The following is a 17,646-nucleotide window of genomic DNA, read 5'->3' on the forward strand; positions in this document are numbered from 1 at the left end:
TGTTATTTCCAGATTGTTTCGCTCCATCTTTCACCTAGGGTAAGCATAAAAACTAGTGGTCGATGATATAATGATAAAAGGCAAATATCAATAAAACTTCTGTTATATACAGTCTGTAAATATCCACATATCTCTTTAAAAAGACGTAATAAACCAACCTCACACAACTTCTGCAGATCCAGCATCCTGTGGAGCGCTCATTCATTTACCTCTAAAACATGTATTCTATCAGTCTCTACTCGACAGTTCCCTGGAACTTTTCTAATGATAAAAGGCAAATATCAATAAAACTTCTATTATATACCATCTGCAAATATGCAGATATCTCGTTTAAAAAGATGTAATTCATGAACCTCACAAAAATCCAATGTTTTCTTCCCATCGAGCGCTCATCTAATGTCTTCCTCTGAAGCGTGTATTCCATCAGCCAGAATCAAAAACTTCAGGATCAGGATCAAAATTTCCTCTGATTCATAAATCATGATGGTCAGTCCGTGACAATCCAAGCAGGTGATCCAGGCCGTATAAACTGTCAGTAGATTGTTGCTCACGCTGGACACACGGGAGCGTGTGAGTGCAACTTCAAAGTAAAAGCGCTTCAAGTGTGCTATAAGTAAATTTCTTAATCACTATGCACTGTATGTACAATTGGTTTGATTCTGTATTTTTTGAGAAAATGCGACTGCTAACGTGGACATGCCATCCATGGTTGCTGGACTACTGTGTGTACTGTTATTTCCTTCTTCCTAATATATGAACAATTTCTTCTTGTGCAAACAAATTACTACAATTTGATGACTAAACAGAAATCAGAAGAAACTGCTATCTACCATTTTAAATACAATATTATTTTAGATTATGTTTTACAAAGATACATTTTAGTGTGAAACTGAGTAAATATAGTGCTAAATAAGAGTTTTTTCATTTTTTTAGCAATTTTATGTTTATGTTATTTACTATATTAAATTAAGTGATATATCGGCATTGTATAGGCCTATCGGCCACCCTGCTCTCTGGATATCGACATCGGCCATAAAAACAAAAACAAAAAAACAATATCGGTTGATCACTAATACAAACCCACCAAACCCAGATCCCCCATTTCTACTTCTGCCACGTGTGTTCAATTGTCCCTAATGTGGCTGTCTTCAGCATATTCAGTACAAAAAAACAAAACAAAAAAACATATTTGACTTGTGACCAATGTGTACTGCATCATTTAGAAAAAAAAAATTGTCATTGTTATTTTGTGTATGGCATCATTTTATTAGTAATTGTATTTTCTTGATGACCTAACGCTAAACAAGTTCATAGTTTTGTGAACATTCAGATTAAGAAATGTTGCACACAAAATATATGCTAATGCAGTCCGATTGAGACCCTGATAAATCTAGTCCTTGAACACTACAGGCAAAACGACGCGCGCGCACACACACACACACACACACACACACACACACACACACACACACACACACAAAGAGGCGCTGACTTGATCAAAACAGTCGTGAAATCAATTATGATGTTCCACATGTTCGACACCAAAAAAGTGGTCTAATGTTCGCCCCTAAATTCTGCGTCCACTATAAAATTAGTTCGATTATTATTTAACCCTTAATACTATTTGGGCAAAACAGAGAGAACGCATTAAACACAACATGTGAAACATTATCTCTTACATCTGTTCTTGGTTGTGCACTGAATCCAGTTGATCCTTGAAAAACAAGTAAACAAATCAAGCTACTGTGGCAGCCACACATTAATTCTTGCTTCAAAAATGTCAGTTTTTCCATTCATTAACTAAAGCACGTGTGAGCACACACACAAACTAACTGAACCATCAAATGCATTGAGTGTAAGATAACTTGGGTAAAGATCTGGGCTAGTGAACAAAAGACTGCAGGTTTAAATATGGTTTTCCTTAAACTGCCCCTGTAGTAAGTGTAAAGCATGGTTCTTTGAGTAAGAAAAGCACTATTCTATGTAACAATCAGTCCTATTGGTTTTTGCTCACAAATGTCAAGACTTCCTCTTTCTATTTTAATCCTATACATGTCAACTGACACATACAGAAAACATTCCCAACAGCAGCTGTCTGTTTGTACCCAGAAATCGTCCCTGTTCACCTGTAATCTGATACCTGCTCATACTCTAGTTCCCTTAGTTCCTATCGTTCAGTTAAATGACTGCGGCCTCTTGCGGTCATCTGTGGCGCTGCATAGCGGAGGTGTGATTCAAAGAAAACACGGCAGGAAAATCAATTCGATAAAAATCATAAAATATATGCGTAACTATTCCAAATGAGTCTGCCCTTTTGAATGTTTTATTTAGTGCGTAAGTTCAAAACACCAATCTGTAAATGACCAAACGTGTAATGAAGCCTACAAGACTACAGGTAAATCAAATGTTCAGTTTAAAATTGAAAATGTTCTGCGGTGCGTCTTGTAGTTTAGTGACATATTATAAATTGCATATAACGAGGTGTGGCTGATACAACGGTCCACGGAAATAACGGCTTCGCAATAAATGCAGCTTATGAGTCATAACACACACTGAGAGGATCACACCATGTGTTTTCACTGTCGTTCAGTAACACGGCGCAGACATACACATTATTGCCAGAACAGATGATGTGTTGCAAAAAGAAAGTTTATATAAACACCTGACGTCTGTTAGGTCTATCTGCAGATAACAGACCCATAAAAACATTGATGAACAACGGGGTCACATTTTATCTCACTTCATAACCCTGTTCAAAGTATGCTCATATAGACAAGTACCTCCACTTTTAAAGTGCACAATGCCATTGTTAATTTATCAAACGCTGAAGAATAACAGGATAGATTTATCTGGCCAGCATGTGGTTTTTGTCTCATAAACACGCACTGACTCACAGCACGTGACAGGTCACTGAGCGCTAATCATCACGCATATAAAGAGAATAAGAACCTTAAACACTTCGGATTTAAGCGTTAAAGTACTTAAAACATACCTTGTTGACCACATAGATGACTTATCTCCGCACTCCATCGCCGAGACCCTTCCGTCTCCGCGCACGGCCGACATTGTAGTTTCCTATTTGACGATCAGCTGTTGCGACGGCGGACGCCACTGGTGGATGCTGGGATATGTAGTTTTATGATAAAGGGTTGCATTAATCTTCAGCACAGGATAACTACATGTCCCAGAATGTATTTTGTTTTAAAAAAAAATTATATTTTGTTTATATTTCTACTCTAGAAATGTCCTGAGATCTTCTATACTGGATAACAACCTCCACGTTTTTCCCATGAGAGAGAGCGAAAAGGGCAGTTAAGACAGTAAGTGACCGTTTGCGGATACCATACAAACAGAGAACTTATACTGATTTGATCACAACCTTCGCGGGTCTATTATTGGAGAGCGCGTAGCGGCTGTAACAGTCAACTAGCATTTTACGACAGTTTGCTGATGCTATACAAATGAATGGAGTGAGCTGTAAACTGACACCTTCTGGTCGTAAAATCGTCCGTCACTTCTCTTAAAAAAACAGCAATTTTATCATAGTAAACTCCACACATATTTAATTCCAAAAGGATTATTTAGTGTCCATTTTTTTGAAGATTAGTGTACAGCCGATTACTTCATTAAACGATGAGCTGTTTCCTCACAAAAGTGGTTTATTCAGCGTTGTGAAGCATCTCCTCCATAGACATCCATTCAAAAAGAGCTGCCTCTTGTCTCCACTTATGCATTGCTTTGATAATTTTGTAGGCTAAATTTATAGAAGGGCTCTGGAAATGTCTGTTATGGGCCTTGAGTGACCAGTCATATAAATGCAATAGAAGAACTTGCAGTTTAGTAAATTACTTTACAGACTATTTCCATGTTTATAATTTGTCTAATTTCATTAAAAATATATCAACAAATATCTGGGTCATACACATACATTATTTCACCCCATAATTTTTAGGAAAAACTATTCTATTTTGCATGAAGAAAATGAAGCATATTCTTTAGGACCATTAAGATTTTTGCATTGTGGCATTATTTTTATGACAATTGAACAAATTTTCCTGCCAATGTTTATTACTTTACAATGTTATTAATGTATCACATTTTTTCATTAAAGTACATTTGTAAAGTACTTTATAAAGCAAATATAGTGTCTGAACAGGAAGATTATCATTATTGCATAACAGTCATAGTGACAATGTCACAATAGAAAAAAAATTAAAAGTCCCCAAAACAGGTCTAAAATATTCTTTATACAAAATTATTATTATTATTATTATTATTATTATTATTATTTCTAATTTATTTTCTTTTGATTTTGTAGTGAAATATGACCCAGACATTTCTTCTTGAGATTCACACAAATATAAATATAAGAGAGTAACTCAGTCAGTCAAATCTTTTGTCAACATTTTATTAATTATTTGAGGGGTATAAATGCACAGTTAATACACCAGGGGAAAAAGAGAGAGAACAACAGTTTAGATTCATAACTCTTGCCAACCTAGGTAAAAACTTGAAAGGAATAAAATATCATTTTGCCAATTACTGTCATTATTTGGTAAGTATTAATAGATTTAACAGTTTTTAGAGCATCTGAATAAAATGTCCTCTTTTGTCTTTTTTTTTTTTTGTTTTGTTTTTTTTTGACTACCCTTTTGTACCTCAGTCCTCAAACCAGGGCTGTTGTTAAATTCACAAGGCCTGGGACAAAATTATGGGTGGGGCCCTTTCCTCGCACCCAATGAGTAGACCATAGAGGAACATTAGTGGGCCCCCTTTTTCCAGCTCAGACACAGACTTGGAACACGATGACTTTTGTTTGTAAACTTCTTAGAGGATTTCACTCAAAAGTTGAAGTAATGAAAACTATGTTTAAAAAAAAAAAAAAAACTGGATGGGGGTTCCACTTTCTACATACCCCTTAGTACAAAAATCCACAGCACGCAATCAAAGTTACCAAAATCTCTACTGACACTCCATATTCAATCCTATTTCAAGGGATTACAAGTGCACTAAATACAGAAAAACACACCTACACACACACACACACACACACACACACTCACACCCACACACAGCCACCCACCCACTCACACAAACTGTCTATAGTGTTAGACAAAAAGACATTTTCAACATGTATTTTGACCTATATAGAAAAGCACAGGGTCATATTCAAATAGTTTAAAGCAACTATGTCACAAAGAAAAAAGCAAACAAGCAAAGAAAGAGAATGCACCAAGCTTTGGAAATCATATTTAACATTGCAGCAGCACTTTCCACCGCAAACTATTGCTGTAATTTTAAAATAAATCAGTGTCATGATCGTAAAACATCTGCATATGTGTAAGCCACATAATCTAGGAAGACGGGTAATTGAAGCCAAGCACAATATTCCTAACAGAAACTAGTGTCATTTCATGTGAATTGAGCAATATCATATAATAACTAAACTTCCACCGAAAGATACATTCTACTGGGTGAAACTCCAAAAGCATTGCCCATCTACATTAAAGTAGTCATTTTATGAACCTAAGACAGCAACGTTACACTAGCACAGTGTAAGAACTGTCACAACATGTGCAAAAAGGCTATGGAGCAAGACTGAGCTCTTAACTATGTTGCCTTGTCTTCTTGAAAACCATAACCTTTTCACAGACCAGGTAAAAGTCGACCATTTTTACAGTGCAATGGGGGACTTGAAGTCGCAGAAGAACTTTTATTTGCCATTTAATGCATGACACTTCGGTTGTGGTGAAGGACAGTTAAAATGACATTTGCTACAGTATTTCATGTCAGAAATGTGGGACTCCATGGCATGGTACTAACAGGTTCACAACTTCATGCGCAACATTTCTTAAGGTAGATTGGCTACTAGCACCTTTTGCCTAAAATCACGACATACCAACCCAAGTTTTCTTAAGCAACTATGAGATTAAGATCACATTTACAAGTATTAGAATAAAATAAATGTAATTTATGTACTGTATGCAACTTTAAGCTTATTAGGTTTTTTTCTCATTAGATAAATATACTTTTAATAATTTATGCTTTTTGTCCATTTGTGACCTGTATTTTAAATAATTTTATGGCAATGTTTTCATGATTTCAAGTACAGTACCTCAGTTACAATTATCAGTGTTTTTGGAATAGATATTTAATTTCTGTAACAAATATTATATTCTTTCAATCTAAATTCTTTTATACAATCTGAGGAAGAATAAAAAGATATACTGCTTCCATTATGGCTTTAAACAGAATTTTCATTTGATATTTGACATAGATTTGCTTTCTAAATTGAGGAATGAAGGTCAAACTCTTGCATGTATCACCCTGGGTTCAGATCACATGGCAGGCATTGGGCTGGCTCAGCTCAAGCTGAGCTGTCATCAGTTTCGAGAATTCTCATGTGGTGGATTTATGTTGGGGAAACTGATCTCAGATCTGCACAAAAGGGCAAAGACAACACAAAGCCACTCAAATTAAGGTTTGGAGAATGGAAGCCTGACAGTGCCTGCAAAGTGCAAGATAAGGAGGGAAGGGGGAGGAGGGGTTAAAGTGCAAGAAGAGCATTTTTCTTAAACAGGCCTTAATCAGAAAGTTGGAAATCAGTTTAGATATTCAGTTAGCTCCTTAACGTTCTCTGATTCTGAACCGCAAGTCAAGGAAATGTTCAGTCAAAGTCTGTAGTGACCATTCTGATTGTGCTCTTTGATGCTTTACATTAAACACTCTCACTAGTCTATTGCATACAGTCACTGAGGTCATTCAACACACATTGCTTGTGCTCCAAGGAGCAGCTCGAACCATCAAAAGTTAAATACAAATATGAATCTCACGAAAACATGTCAGTCACATTTCACCCCAAAATCAAAAGGAATTATATTCCGCATGAAGAAAATGCATCCTATTTTTTTTTCTTCCAGTTTTGAGAAAATTATTCTTAATGTTGATTCTCATAAGTGTATCATTAATGATAAACAACAACAAAAATTGTTTTTTTTACTTTTGTACAATAAAAAAAAAAAACAAACAAAAAAAAAACCCTGTGTAAATTCAATGTATAAATACAGAATCTAAATAATGTACAGTGCATTCAGAAAGTATTCAGGCCCCTTCTTTTTTTCACATTTTGTTATGTTGCAGCCTTATGCTAAAATGCTTTAAATTATTGTTTTTCTCACATCAATCTACACTCCATACCCCATAATGACAAAGCAAAAACCAGATTTTTTATAACTTTGCAAATGTATTAAAAAGAAAAAACTGAAATATGACATTGACATAAGTATTCAGACCCTTAACTCAGTACTTAGTTGAAGCACCTTTGGCAGCGATTACAGCCTCAAGTCTTTTTGGGTATGACGCGACAAGCTTTGCACACCTGGATTTGGAGATTTTCTGCCATTCTTCTTGGAAGATCCTCTCAAGCTCTGTCAGGTTTATGGGGACCGTCAGTAGACAGCCATTTTCAGGTCTCTCAAGAGATGTTCGATTGGGTTCGTTTGTTTTCTGGCTGGGCCACTCAAGGACATTCAGAGAGTTTCCCGAAGCCACTCTTGCGTTGTCTTGGCTGTGTGCTTAGGGTCATTGTTCTGTTGGAAGGTGAACCTTCGGCCCTGTCTGAGGTCCAGAGTGCTCTGGCCCAGGTTTTCATTAAGGATATCTCTGTATTTTGCTGCGTTCAGCTTTCCTTCAACAATGACCAGTCCCTGAGTCCCTGCCGCTGAAAAACACCCCCACAGCATGATGCTACCACCACCATGTTTCACCGTTGGGATGGTATTGCGCAGGTGATAAGCGGTGCCAGGTTTCCTCCAGACATGACACTTGGAACTGAGGTCAAACAGTTCAATCTTCGTTTCATCAGACTAGAGAATCTTATTTCTCACAGTCTGAGAGTCCTTTAGTTGCTTTCATGTGTCTTGCACTGAGGAGAGGCTTCCGTCTGTCCACTCTGCCATAAAGCCCAGATCGGTGGAGTGTTGCAGTGATGATTTTCCTTCTGCAAGTTTCTCCCATCTCCACACATGATCTCTGGAGCTCAACCAGAGTGATCATCGGGTACTTGATCACCTCTCTTACCCCGATTGCTCAGTTTGGCTGGGCGGCCAGCTTTAGGAAGAGTCCTGGTTGTTCCAAACTTCTTCCATTTAAGAATTATGGAGGCCACGGTGCTGTTGGGAAACTTTAATGCAGCCAAAACATTTTGTGGCCTTCCCAGATCTGTGCCTCGACACAATCCTGTCTCTGAGCTCTGCAGGCAGTTCCTTTGAACTCATGGCTTGGTTTATACTCTGAAATGCATTTTCAGCTGTGAGACCTTATATAGACAGGTGTGTGCCTTTCCAAATCATGTCCAATCAATTGAATTTGCCACAGGTGGACTCCAATCAAAGTGTAGAAACATTTCAAAGGCTGTGTCTCATTTGGAAGGCTGCGTCCTCCGGAGGTCGCATTTGTCCACCGCATACGTCATCGAGGCTGTCTCTTTTCAGAAAAGCAAGAAGGACACTCCGAATGCAGCCTTCAAATGCAACTTTCTTTCACGGGAATTCGGTGGATGCATGAGGTGTATCCTTTGTGGGCACTCACAACCCACAATTCTTTGCTTCAACGGAAATGTCTAAAAAAAAAATAATGCCAATTTGCCCGTAAATGATGTTCAAACTCAAGTAATGTTAATTCCCAAGTTGAAGTACCTCAGTAGATGGGTGCAGAGTATATAATATGTATTATTATATTAATATATAATTAAAATAAAGTATTAGACTAAAAGGACACCTGTAAAATCTATCATTATAACTCTCCTAAAATGTACCTCATACATTCCCTTCTAAAGGGACTTTGTTCCCTTCTCACTCACAGCGTTCGCGCTTGTTAAAGAGTGGCATGCTGTCATAGCAACCATGTTACGTTCTGTTTCCATTTGTCCTATGAAGGCCGCCTCATTTAAACGAGGCGTGTTTAAAGGAGGACACTCGGTATACTGCAGCCTTCAAAGGACGCGTCCTACCTAGCACGCAGCCTTCGAACCGAGACATAGCTAATGATGATCCAGAGAAATGGGATGCACCTGAGCTAAATTTGTCATAGCAAAGGGTCTGAATACTTATGTCAATGTGATATTTCAGTTTTTTCCAAAATCTGGTCATTATAAGGTATGGAGTGTAGATTGATGTGAAAAAAAAATAAAAAAAATAATGTAAAGCATTTTAGCATAAGGCTAACAAAATGTGAAAAAAATGAAGGGGTCTGAATAATTATTTTTGAATGCAGTGTATTTTTTTCACATTACAGTAAAAAGGAGAGAGTATTTTTTTTTTTTTTTTTTTTTTTTAGCATTATTGGAAAGGAGAATTGGGGGGTAAAATCAGTTTAATTGTCATGAAAATAAATCCTATTTTTAGAACCATTCAGATTTTTTGTATTGTGATATTATTTTTAATAGCAATTAAGCACATCTTCCACCAAATCCTTATTGCCGATAATTATTATTTAAGTTTTGTGTTATTGAGAATTGTCATTAATCTCAATGGGAATTATCATTAGAGTATCATTCATTTTATACAATATTTTTTCAATGAAATTTATTAAATACTGTAATATTTTTTATTTTATTTTTCTAATTAAAGGCAATACAAGAAACACAATACATTAGAATCAAAATAATATTTGTTCACATTAAATTAATTACATTTTTGGACAATTGTGTGTGTTTGTGTGTGTGTGTGTGTATGTCTAGTTGTCATGAAAAAATGGCATAATGCAAAACAAATCTTTAAAAAATTTATAGCCTATATAAAATATAATTTCTACTTTTTTCTTTTAATTTTTGAGGTGAATAATACCCCAGCATGTTCTTGACAGGTTTAATGAGATTCACCCAAATGAATTTCAGAGGATCATCCATGATGTTTTCATTTTCAGAGATAGTTTGAGTCTTCCTACAGAGCAGTAGTAAATTTAGCTTAAGCTAACACTGATGACATCACAGATGTCAAATGGCATTTCTGTGCTTCAAAGAAGTTCCATATTCCAACATATTTCTTTTCATTGCAAGGTAGCACATGTCTGCCACAAACTTTGCATTTTGCTATTTGATTTTCTCTAAATGTTTGCACTGTATTTTCCTGCTTATTTAAGCACCATGAACCCTTTTTTCCCATTGAAACAGACAAAATGAAAGCACACAGAACTACCCAAATTTCCAAGCAGTTAAAGGTTTTAACAATGACCTCTGACCAACTAAGGCAAACTACAACTACTGCAAACAGCCCACAGGGATGCGGGAAAAGGAGTAACACAAGGCTACGTGCCAGAGAGCCTCTTACAATTCAGAGCAAGAGATAGGATGAGAAACCAGGGAACACACTTTTACACCAGCCGTTGACCGTATTCCAACCTTTCGTTCAGCTGCCATTGACAAAACAAACCCAAATACACTACCGGTCAAAAGTTTTGAAACACTTGACTGAAATGTTTCTCATGATCTTAAAAATCTTTTGATCTGAAGGCATATGCTTAAATGTTTGAAATTAGTTTTGTAGACAAAAATATAATTGTGCCACCATATTAATTTATTTCATTATAAATCTAAAATGTAATAAAAAAAAAAAAGGTTTTTGAAATTGATGGACCAAATAATAAAGAAAAGCAGCCAATAAGTGCCCAACATAGATGGGAACTCCTTCAATACTGTTTAAAAAGCATCCCAGGGTGATACCTCAAGAAGTTGGTTGAGAAAATGTCAAGAGTACATGTCTGCAAATTCTAGGCAAAGGGTGACTACTTTGAAGATAAAATATAACACAGTTTTGATTTATTTTGGATTTTGTTTAGTCACAACATAATTCCCATATTTCCATTTATGTTATTCCATAGTTTTAATGACTTTACTATTGTTCTAAAATGTGAAAAAAAAAAAAAAAAAAAAAAAAAAAATTATAATAAAGAATGAGTAAGTGTTTCAAAACTTTTGACCGGTAGTGTACATCCGATAAAAAGCAATTCAAACGATGATCACTAAAGAAGACCTACTTTTTTTTTTTTTTTGACCGGCCTCGTTTGAAAACTGTGGACGAAAATGAAATGCTTTGAATATATTCATATACAGATATAGATATTTTATATACACAGCAGAGTATATCCGAAATAAAACGTTAGCAGTAAATTAGCTCACCATGCTAACTGAATGAATTTGATATTCTTAAAAAAAACTCTTGAAACCACTGGACATATTGACTGAGCTACCCAAAAATTATGAAGACATGTTCGCAATTTTTGCTCTAAAAAAGCTTCCATAAAGGCCTATGTATATATACAGTATATACCATATATATCAACTGGGATTTTAACTGTTATTGACCCTTTTTGAGTTAACAGTTTAATAAAATTAATTCTAAAATTAAATGAGAAAATAAAACAGGAGGAATATATATCAGTATACATAAGCACACATATTATGGATTTAAAAATCAGTGTGAAATCAATACAAGAGCAAATCATCATTGTTTTCTGCTGTCCTTCATTCCCTCGTTCTAGAGATAATATTTTTATGTTTCATTTGTTTACTGATGTAGTTCGGAAAGCATCCCATCTTGGTGCTGACGTAGTAAGAGCCGTGCTACTCGGTGATTGGCGATTTCTTAGGTTTGCCCCGTTTCTTTATAGGGGGATGTGTTTCTCTGGGCTGGGCTGGATTCACACTGTCCACTGGGGCAGAGGGTGTAGTTGGGGTGTTGGCGATAGGGGTGGAGGCAGGTGTTTGAGTTTCTGAGGCTGGAGTTACGGTCTGGGGTGGAATTGGAGCTGGGGTGAAGCTCTGAGTCTCTGCTGGGATGGAGACTGTCTCCAGGGGGCGCTCTTTGGGCTTTCGACCTCTCTTCTTCCCAGGCACTCCGTTTTTCACGTCCTTCTGTAAGCCATTGCTCTCTGGTTCTTTCCTCTTGTTGTTTGGCACCTCGTGGTCAGATGCACGAAACCAGTTCTGTGCAAGTAAGGCAAAATCATGTCTGAAGTGAATATGCAAGATGGAGTGAGACTAAAGATGCTTCCACCTGCCGCTTTGAACGGCATATGAAAAACATTGCAGATAGCATCACGGTAGGGTGATTTTACGAGTTTGTGCGGCAAGAAAGCAGGAGTTGTGAACAGTAAACACTGAAAACATGTATTTGGACTTAGAAGAGAAAAAAGTCCTGGAAATTGCTTTGATCACAGAGAAAAAAAAAAAAAAAAAAATCAGAGGACTCGTTTACATTAAGGTCTTAGGATGTTTCTGGTGTATTTAAATTAGTTTAAGTAATGAGGTCTCTGAATGGTCGGAAACAATAATGTAAAGGTTTAACAAAAATAAATTATTCAATATCTCTATATAAATTTGGACCTTTTTATATATTTCTTGTTTCTTTTTACTCTAAAATACATTGTTAGTGAGGTAACGACATGTGTGAAAATTGGACTCTGTAATCTGTAATCATTGTTTGATGCTTTGAAAGGTCAGGGTTAACAAGGTTCAAAGCTGAAATTTCTTTAACTTTGAACACCACATTATAATGCTAGACATAAGTGCAACACAGCACTCTAATGCTTCTCTCTACTGAGTTGAATTTATTCAGCAATGGTGACACAAATCATGTGGAAGCCCTTTAAGGTCTATTCATACCAAGCCCAAATCTTCAAAATTTCAGCATAATAAGATTTAAAAAGGAAATGGTGCTCTTCCAAAATATCACTCTCCAATGATTTTTTTTGAACTTTTTTTTTAAGATAGCAGGGTTATCATATACTAAAACTGATACTACATGAAAAGTGTTTATTTTAAATAGGGCTGTCAATCGATTACAAATGAATCAAATTAACAGCAATTAATCGCATACCAATATTTACTAAGAAAGGACCCCAAATAAAGGTAATTTACAATAACTAAAATAAGTATAAATATAATATATAGGCCTAATGAGTATTATAATTCAGATAATTACATGACATTACATCATATACATCCAGTATATTGTGGCAACAGACAAGTAAAGCATTTAAACAACACAAAAAGTGGCTTTATAAGTAAAAATATTGTTTGTTTTATATCCATTTCATTAAACATAACCCTATTATTGTCCTACTTCCCACTGCTCTATTTTTAAGCTTTTTTTAATCACTTTGTTTGCATCGCATCTCACTAGTTTTCTCCACCTCTAGTCACATGTTCTGTATTTTTAGGATGCTGTTCAAGTTAAACATAGTTTGAAACATTTAAAAAAACATCTCAAGATCCCTACATTCTGATGCGCTCTGTCAAGCTGTCATTGAGTGCAAGAGTGTGTCATCTGTGGAAGGCTGTGCTGCCTGCTCTCGTCAGTTTGACAAGGCGTGTTGCCTGTACAGCTGGAGCACTGACTGCACCCTACTGCATCAAGGTGGTACAACAAGCTTCAACTGCTCCGATGGTAGGTATATTCCTTATTACCAAATTTGCGTACAGGTCTGGGGCATGATTAATTGTGTAAATTATTTTTTTGCACTAAATTAACATGTGAAATCGACAGCCCTCATTTGTAAACACTTTCATAATTGAAATAAAGGGGCTCTTGTTCCCTTTCAAGTCGCTCACGATCTCTCTGAATGGTTTTTCATCATGCCAATTTCATTGGCAGATGTCTTTCGAAGTCCCGTCTTCCATGCTCAGCGAGCATATATCAAGACAGCCTCCTCGGAACTTCTTCAGAGTCAAGAAACGGATCTCTCTGTGGATCATGCCATCTAACTTCATCGAGAGTGTGCACAGAGTTCAGCGGACAGAGTCTTCTCTACTGCTTAGCAGAAAGATCTTCTGTTCCCTGCGTGCCCAACGAGAAGTGTATCCTTACATTTATTATTGTATTTTGTGTGTTTTTCCAACAGACAAAAACAAACTAAAAGAGTAACACTGTGATATACAGTATACATCCCTTTAAGAACGGAATATCACAAGTGTCTTCCATGCAGTGGAAACATCCCTCCACAGGACGAGCATGATCGCTGTCTTTCATGCTTGGGCAGCGCCCATGCTGAAGCAGCATTCAAAGATGCACAATACACTCACTGCGAGTGCATGAGCATCAAGACGCTACGCTCATGTTTGGCGATCTTCTTGGAGAGATCTTCGTGTCTACAGTCTCCTGCAGCACCCCCGCTGTAGCTGGAGCATAGGTGGGTGGTGCACGAGGCTTAGACATTGAGCATGGTGAATTTTAGGAAAGTCTCCTGCCAGTGCAAGCTTTGCGGGCTTCCTGCTCTCCAGCGTTTTCGACCATGGAATATGCCCACGGAAATCTCCAACCCTCTGTTGAGATGGACAGTTCGATTTTGTTTTGCATATCTCCAGATGAGGGTGTGGTATCTATCACAGATTCGGAAGGCGAAGCACGGTACCTTTTGGCTGATGATCTGATCGAAACAGCCAAGAGGGTTAACAGATCAGAAGCCGAACTGGTACACATTCTCTCCAGGGCAGTTGAGGTGCTCAGACACGAATGGTCTCCTCTATCCAAGCCCAAGCACTCATGCCTGAATGAATGGTATCTGAATGTGGGCCGGCGTCAAGCCACTTCCCAGCGTAAGGTACCATTCCTCCCAGAGGTGCATGCTGAGCTCTCCAAAACATTACAAATGTTTGATCACCTTTACCATGCTGGGCCATGCAGAACAGAAGGGCTATACCACCCTTCAACAGGTGGATGAAACGATTACAGCACATTTATGACCTGCTTCTGCATGTGGCTGGAAGAAGTGCCCTTTTCTCCCTTCCAAACCATGTAGGTTTACATCCGCTCCTGCGGCAAAATCTTGCACGGCCTCAGGACAAGCTGGATCGGCCTTGGACACCATAGCAGTTTTGCAGGTCTTTTAGGAAAAAATCCTGAGGGACATGGGCCAGCATGGTCCTGACCTCGGGCTCTTCAACAAGTTGCGCAGCGCTACTGATCTCGCTTGCACGCCACCAAGATTACTGCCCAGGCCATCGGGAGATTGATGGCCACTAGGGTGGCATTCGAGCGGCATCTCTGGTTAAACCTATCAAGAGATGCGAGAGGCAGACAAAGTGAGACTTCTTGGTGCTCCGGTGTCACAGCTGGGCTTGTTTGGAGACGTGATAAAAGTTTTCTCCGAAAAGCTTGAGACTGCAAAAAAGCACTTGCAGGCAATGAAACATTGACTATTCGTGCTGCAACTGCTGAAAAGCTGCTTCGCTCACGATTTTCGTCAGGGCCACACCCTGCTAATGCTCCTCCAGCTTCAGACCCGTCAAGTGGCACCAAGCTGATAGTAAGACTACAGCACCCATGACCGAGATGTAAAGCGTGGGGGCCAGGCTCGCGCCATGGTGGGGAAAGAACCCCAGGTCAGCCCAAGAAAGACAATGGCCATTGACTGATCGCTGGCTTTAGTCGACTGAATCAAACCCTAATCAGGTTTCTGTTCAAAAAGACTAGGCGGAGATACATTTCTAGCGCAGTCAGGAGCTCAGAGTGGCAAGCACAAAAACATATTTGCTCGCACATCTGTAGCAACTGAGATTGAGAGTCAACTCAATGGGAGTTCTCCGCAGACGGACACATTTAATTTATTCTCCATCACTTTAAAATACACCAGAAAGGAGGTCGGTGGCCTCCAATTTTGAATTTGATGCACCATCTTCCCTTGCTGTGTCAAAGCACCTTAAATCAGCCAGTTCAAACTTTCCCGGCCGATGAATTTGCAGAGTTGATCCGCTCCCACATAAAGGCATTCATCCATGAGTCAGGCTCCGCCGGGTTCAGATGCCTTAATTCACGAATGACAAAGCACAAGTGTGTATTTAACACTTATACTCTGATACAAGTGCCACAAGCATGGTCTTGTCATAAAACTTCACAGGAAGCGAGATGCAATGGCTCTCTTGCCATATCGGTGTGGGATCTGTCCCTGGAGCTGAAAGTACCCTTGGGCTTCAATACCCCATGGGAACTGTCCATGGTGCTGGAAGCACTATGGATAATTCCATCTGAGTGGAATAAGTAGCTTGTGCACACTCTTGTTAAGACCGTCCTGATACTTATTTGTGCTTCGGTAATGTGGAAGATTTACAAGCTCTATCAGTAAACAAAAACTTCCTGCTTAGAGTTGGGTCTAGGCTTCTCCAAAACCATTTTTAAGCCAAAATGGGCTATGTTACTAAGGTTTACTCACCCCCTCCAAGGCATGTGATAACCTTATAAACACTTTCTCATCTTTCGAGGAGCGCGTTTGGCACATTCCGCTCTTGTGGCATGAATCTTTTTGTATACTACCCCATAATGGCTAGTTACACTAAGAAGTCACTCAGGAAGGTTAACCCCTTCCCTACCTGCACAAAAGAGTGTTCCCTCTTGGTAAACACCTCTTGAATTGCAGTTGACACGGGAGGCTAATAAACATGAAACAGCACTGAAGCATCTGCCTCATGACACGAATTTTGTGTATTCCCCCATTGGGCTAGTTATAATATGAATGTCTCTTAAGGCTTCGCTCTTAAACCACATAATCTAGAACGTTTATTTCTGTTCAATAAAACACCTCTCCCTGGGTTATTGAGCACAATAGCAGCTTTTATCACTCTTGTGACAAGAATCTTATAGTATACTACCCCATTGGGCTAGTTACACTAATAAGTCACTCGGTCACACACTTCCTTACCTGCATGAAAGAGTGTTCACTCTTGGTAAACACCTCTTGTTAACAGTTGATCCAACTTCAAGTTGGCTGTGGGGTTTGACTCTATCCACTTGGCGAGTCTTTGCAGACTGGTGTTAATCAAAGATTGAAAACTGAGCATATTGCTCGGTAAAAGTGATGCTTCACTTACTGCAACAGCGATTGAATGCAATTCCTCCCATCAACACTAAAAGTATTTATTGCAGAGTACCACGCTCCTATCGGCACGAGCAAGCATGAGCTTGTCACAAAAATGTTTACGTGGTGTGATACATCTCAGACCCTCTCGCCCCATTACAGTCCAAGTGTGGGACCTGTCCTTTGTGCTGAAAGCACAGTACAACTCTCCATTCGAGCCACTGAAAACAGTAGAATTGGTGCTCTCTCGTTAAAGACAGCATTACTACTGGCCCTCACTTCGGTGAAGCGCATGGGAAATTTCCAAGCTCTATCAGTGAAAATTCCGGTTTAGAGTTTGGTCCAGGCTTTTCAAAAGACATTCTGAAGCCTTAAATAGGCTACATTCTTAAGGTTTTATCCATCACCTTCAGAGCACAGGTAATAACCTTACAGGCTTTCTCTCCCCCTCAGACGGAGGAAGAAAGTTTTTGCACACACTCTTCCCAGTGCGAGCATTGCGCATTTAGATTGAGCGTACACACCAGCTTAGGCTGTCAAGTCAGCTCTTTGTATGCTTTGGGGGCTGGTCCAAAGGCAGAGCAGTCTCTAAACAGAAGCTGTCTCACTGGGTTGTAGATGCTATTAAATTAGCATAAGGAAATGCCTTGTGACACAAACTTTGTATACCCCTCTTTCGGGCTAGTTACAACAACAATGTCTTTTAAGACTTTGCTCTTAAACCACATAGAGGGCTGTTTCCCCACCGGGTGAACACCTCTCTCTGGGTTGTTAAGCACAATAACAGTTTTAATACCA

At 38.5% G+C, this 17,646-nt stretch overlaps 2 protein-coding genes across 6 annotated transcripts in view; both read right to left on the reverse strand.

Annotated features, from left to right (window-relative positions):
* LOC127419237 (uridine-cytidine kinase-like 1) overlaps window positions 1-3,117 on the reverse strand; it is a 60,944-nt gene extending 57,827 nt beyond the window's left edge. For both annotated transcript variants that reach the window (XM_051660483.1, XM_051660484.1), the window contains exon 1: window positions 2,993-3,117. In XM_051660483.1, the coding sequence (XP_051516443.1) occupies window positions 2,993-3,066 (74 nt within the window). In that variant the 5' untranslated portion in view covers window positions 3,067-3,117. The remainder of the gene's footprint in view (window positions 1-2,992) is intronic.
* Window positions 3,118-4,390: 1,273 nt separating this feature from the next.
* Window positions 4,391-17,646, reverse strand: part of LOC127419229 (zinc finger protein 512B-like) — a 103,259-nt gene continuing 90,003 nt past the window's right edge. For 3 of the 4 annotated variants that reach the window (XM_051660465.1, XM_051660464.1, XM_051660466.1), the window contains one exon: window positions 4,391-11,983. In XM_051660465.1, coding sequence (XP_051516425.1) covers window positions 11,621-11,983 — 363 coding nt within the window. In that variant the 3' untranslated portion in view covers window positions 4,391-11,620. The remainder of the gene's footprint in view (window positions 11,984-17,646) is intronic. The other variant, XM_051660467.1, reaches the window with a different exon arrangement.

Source organism: Myxocyprinus asiaticus, chromosome 28 (genome assembly GCF_019703515.2).
Source record: "Myxocyprinus asiaticus isolate MX2 ecotype Aquarium Trade chromosome 28, UBuf_Myxa_2, whole genome shotgun sequence".
Classification (NCBI taxonomy): domain Eukaryota; kingdom Metazoa; phylum Chordata; class Actinopteri; order Cypriniformes; family Catostomidae; genus Myxocyprinus; species Myxocyprinus asiaticus.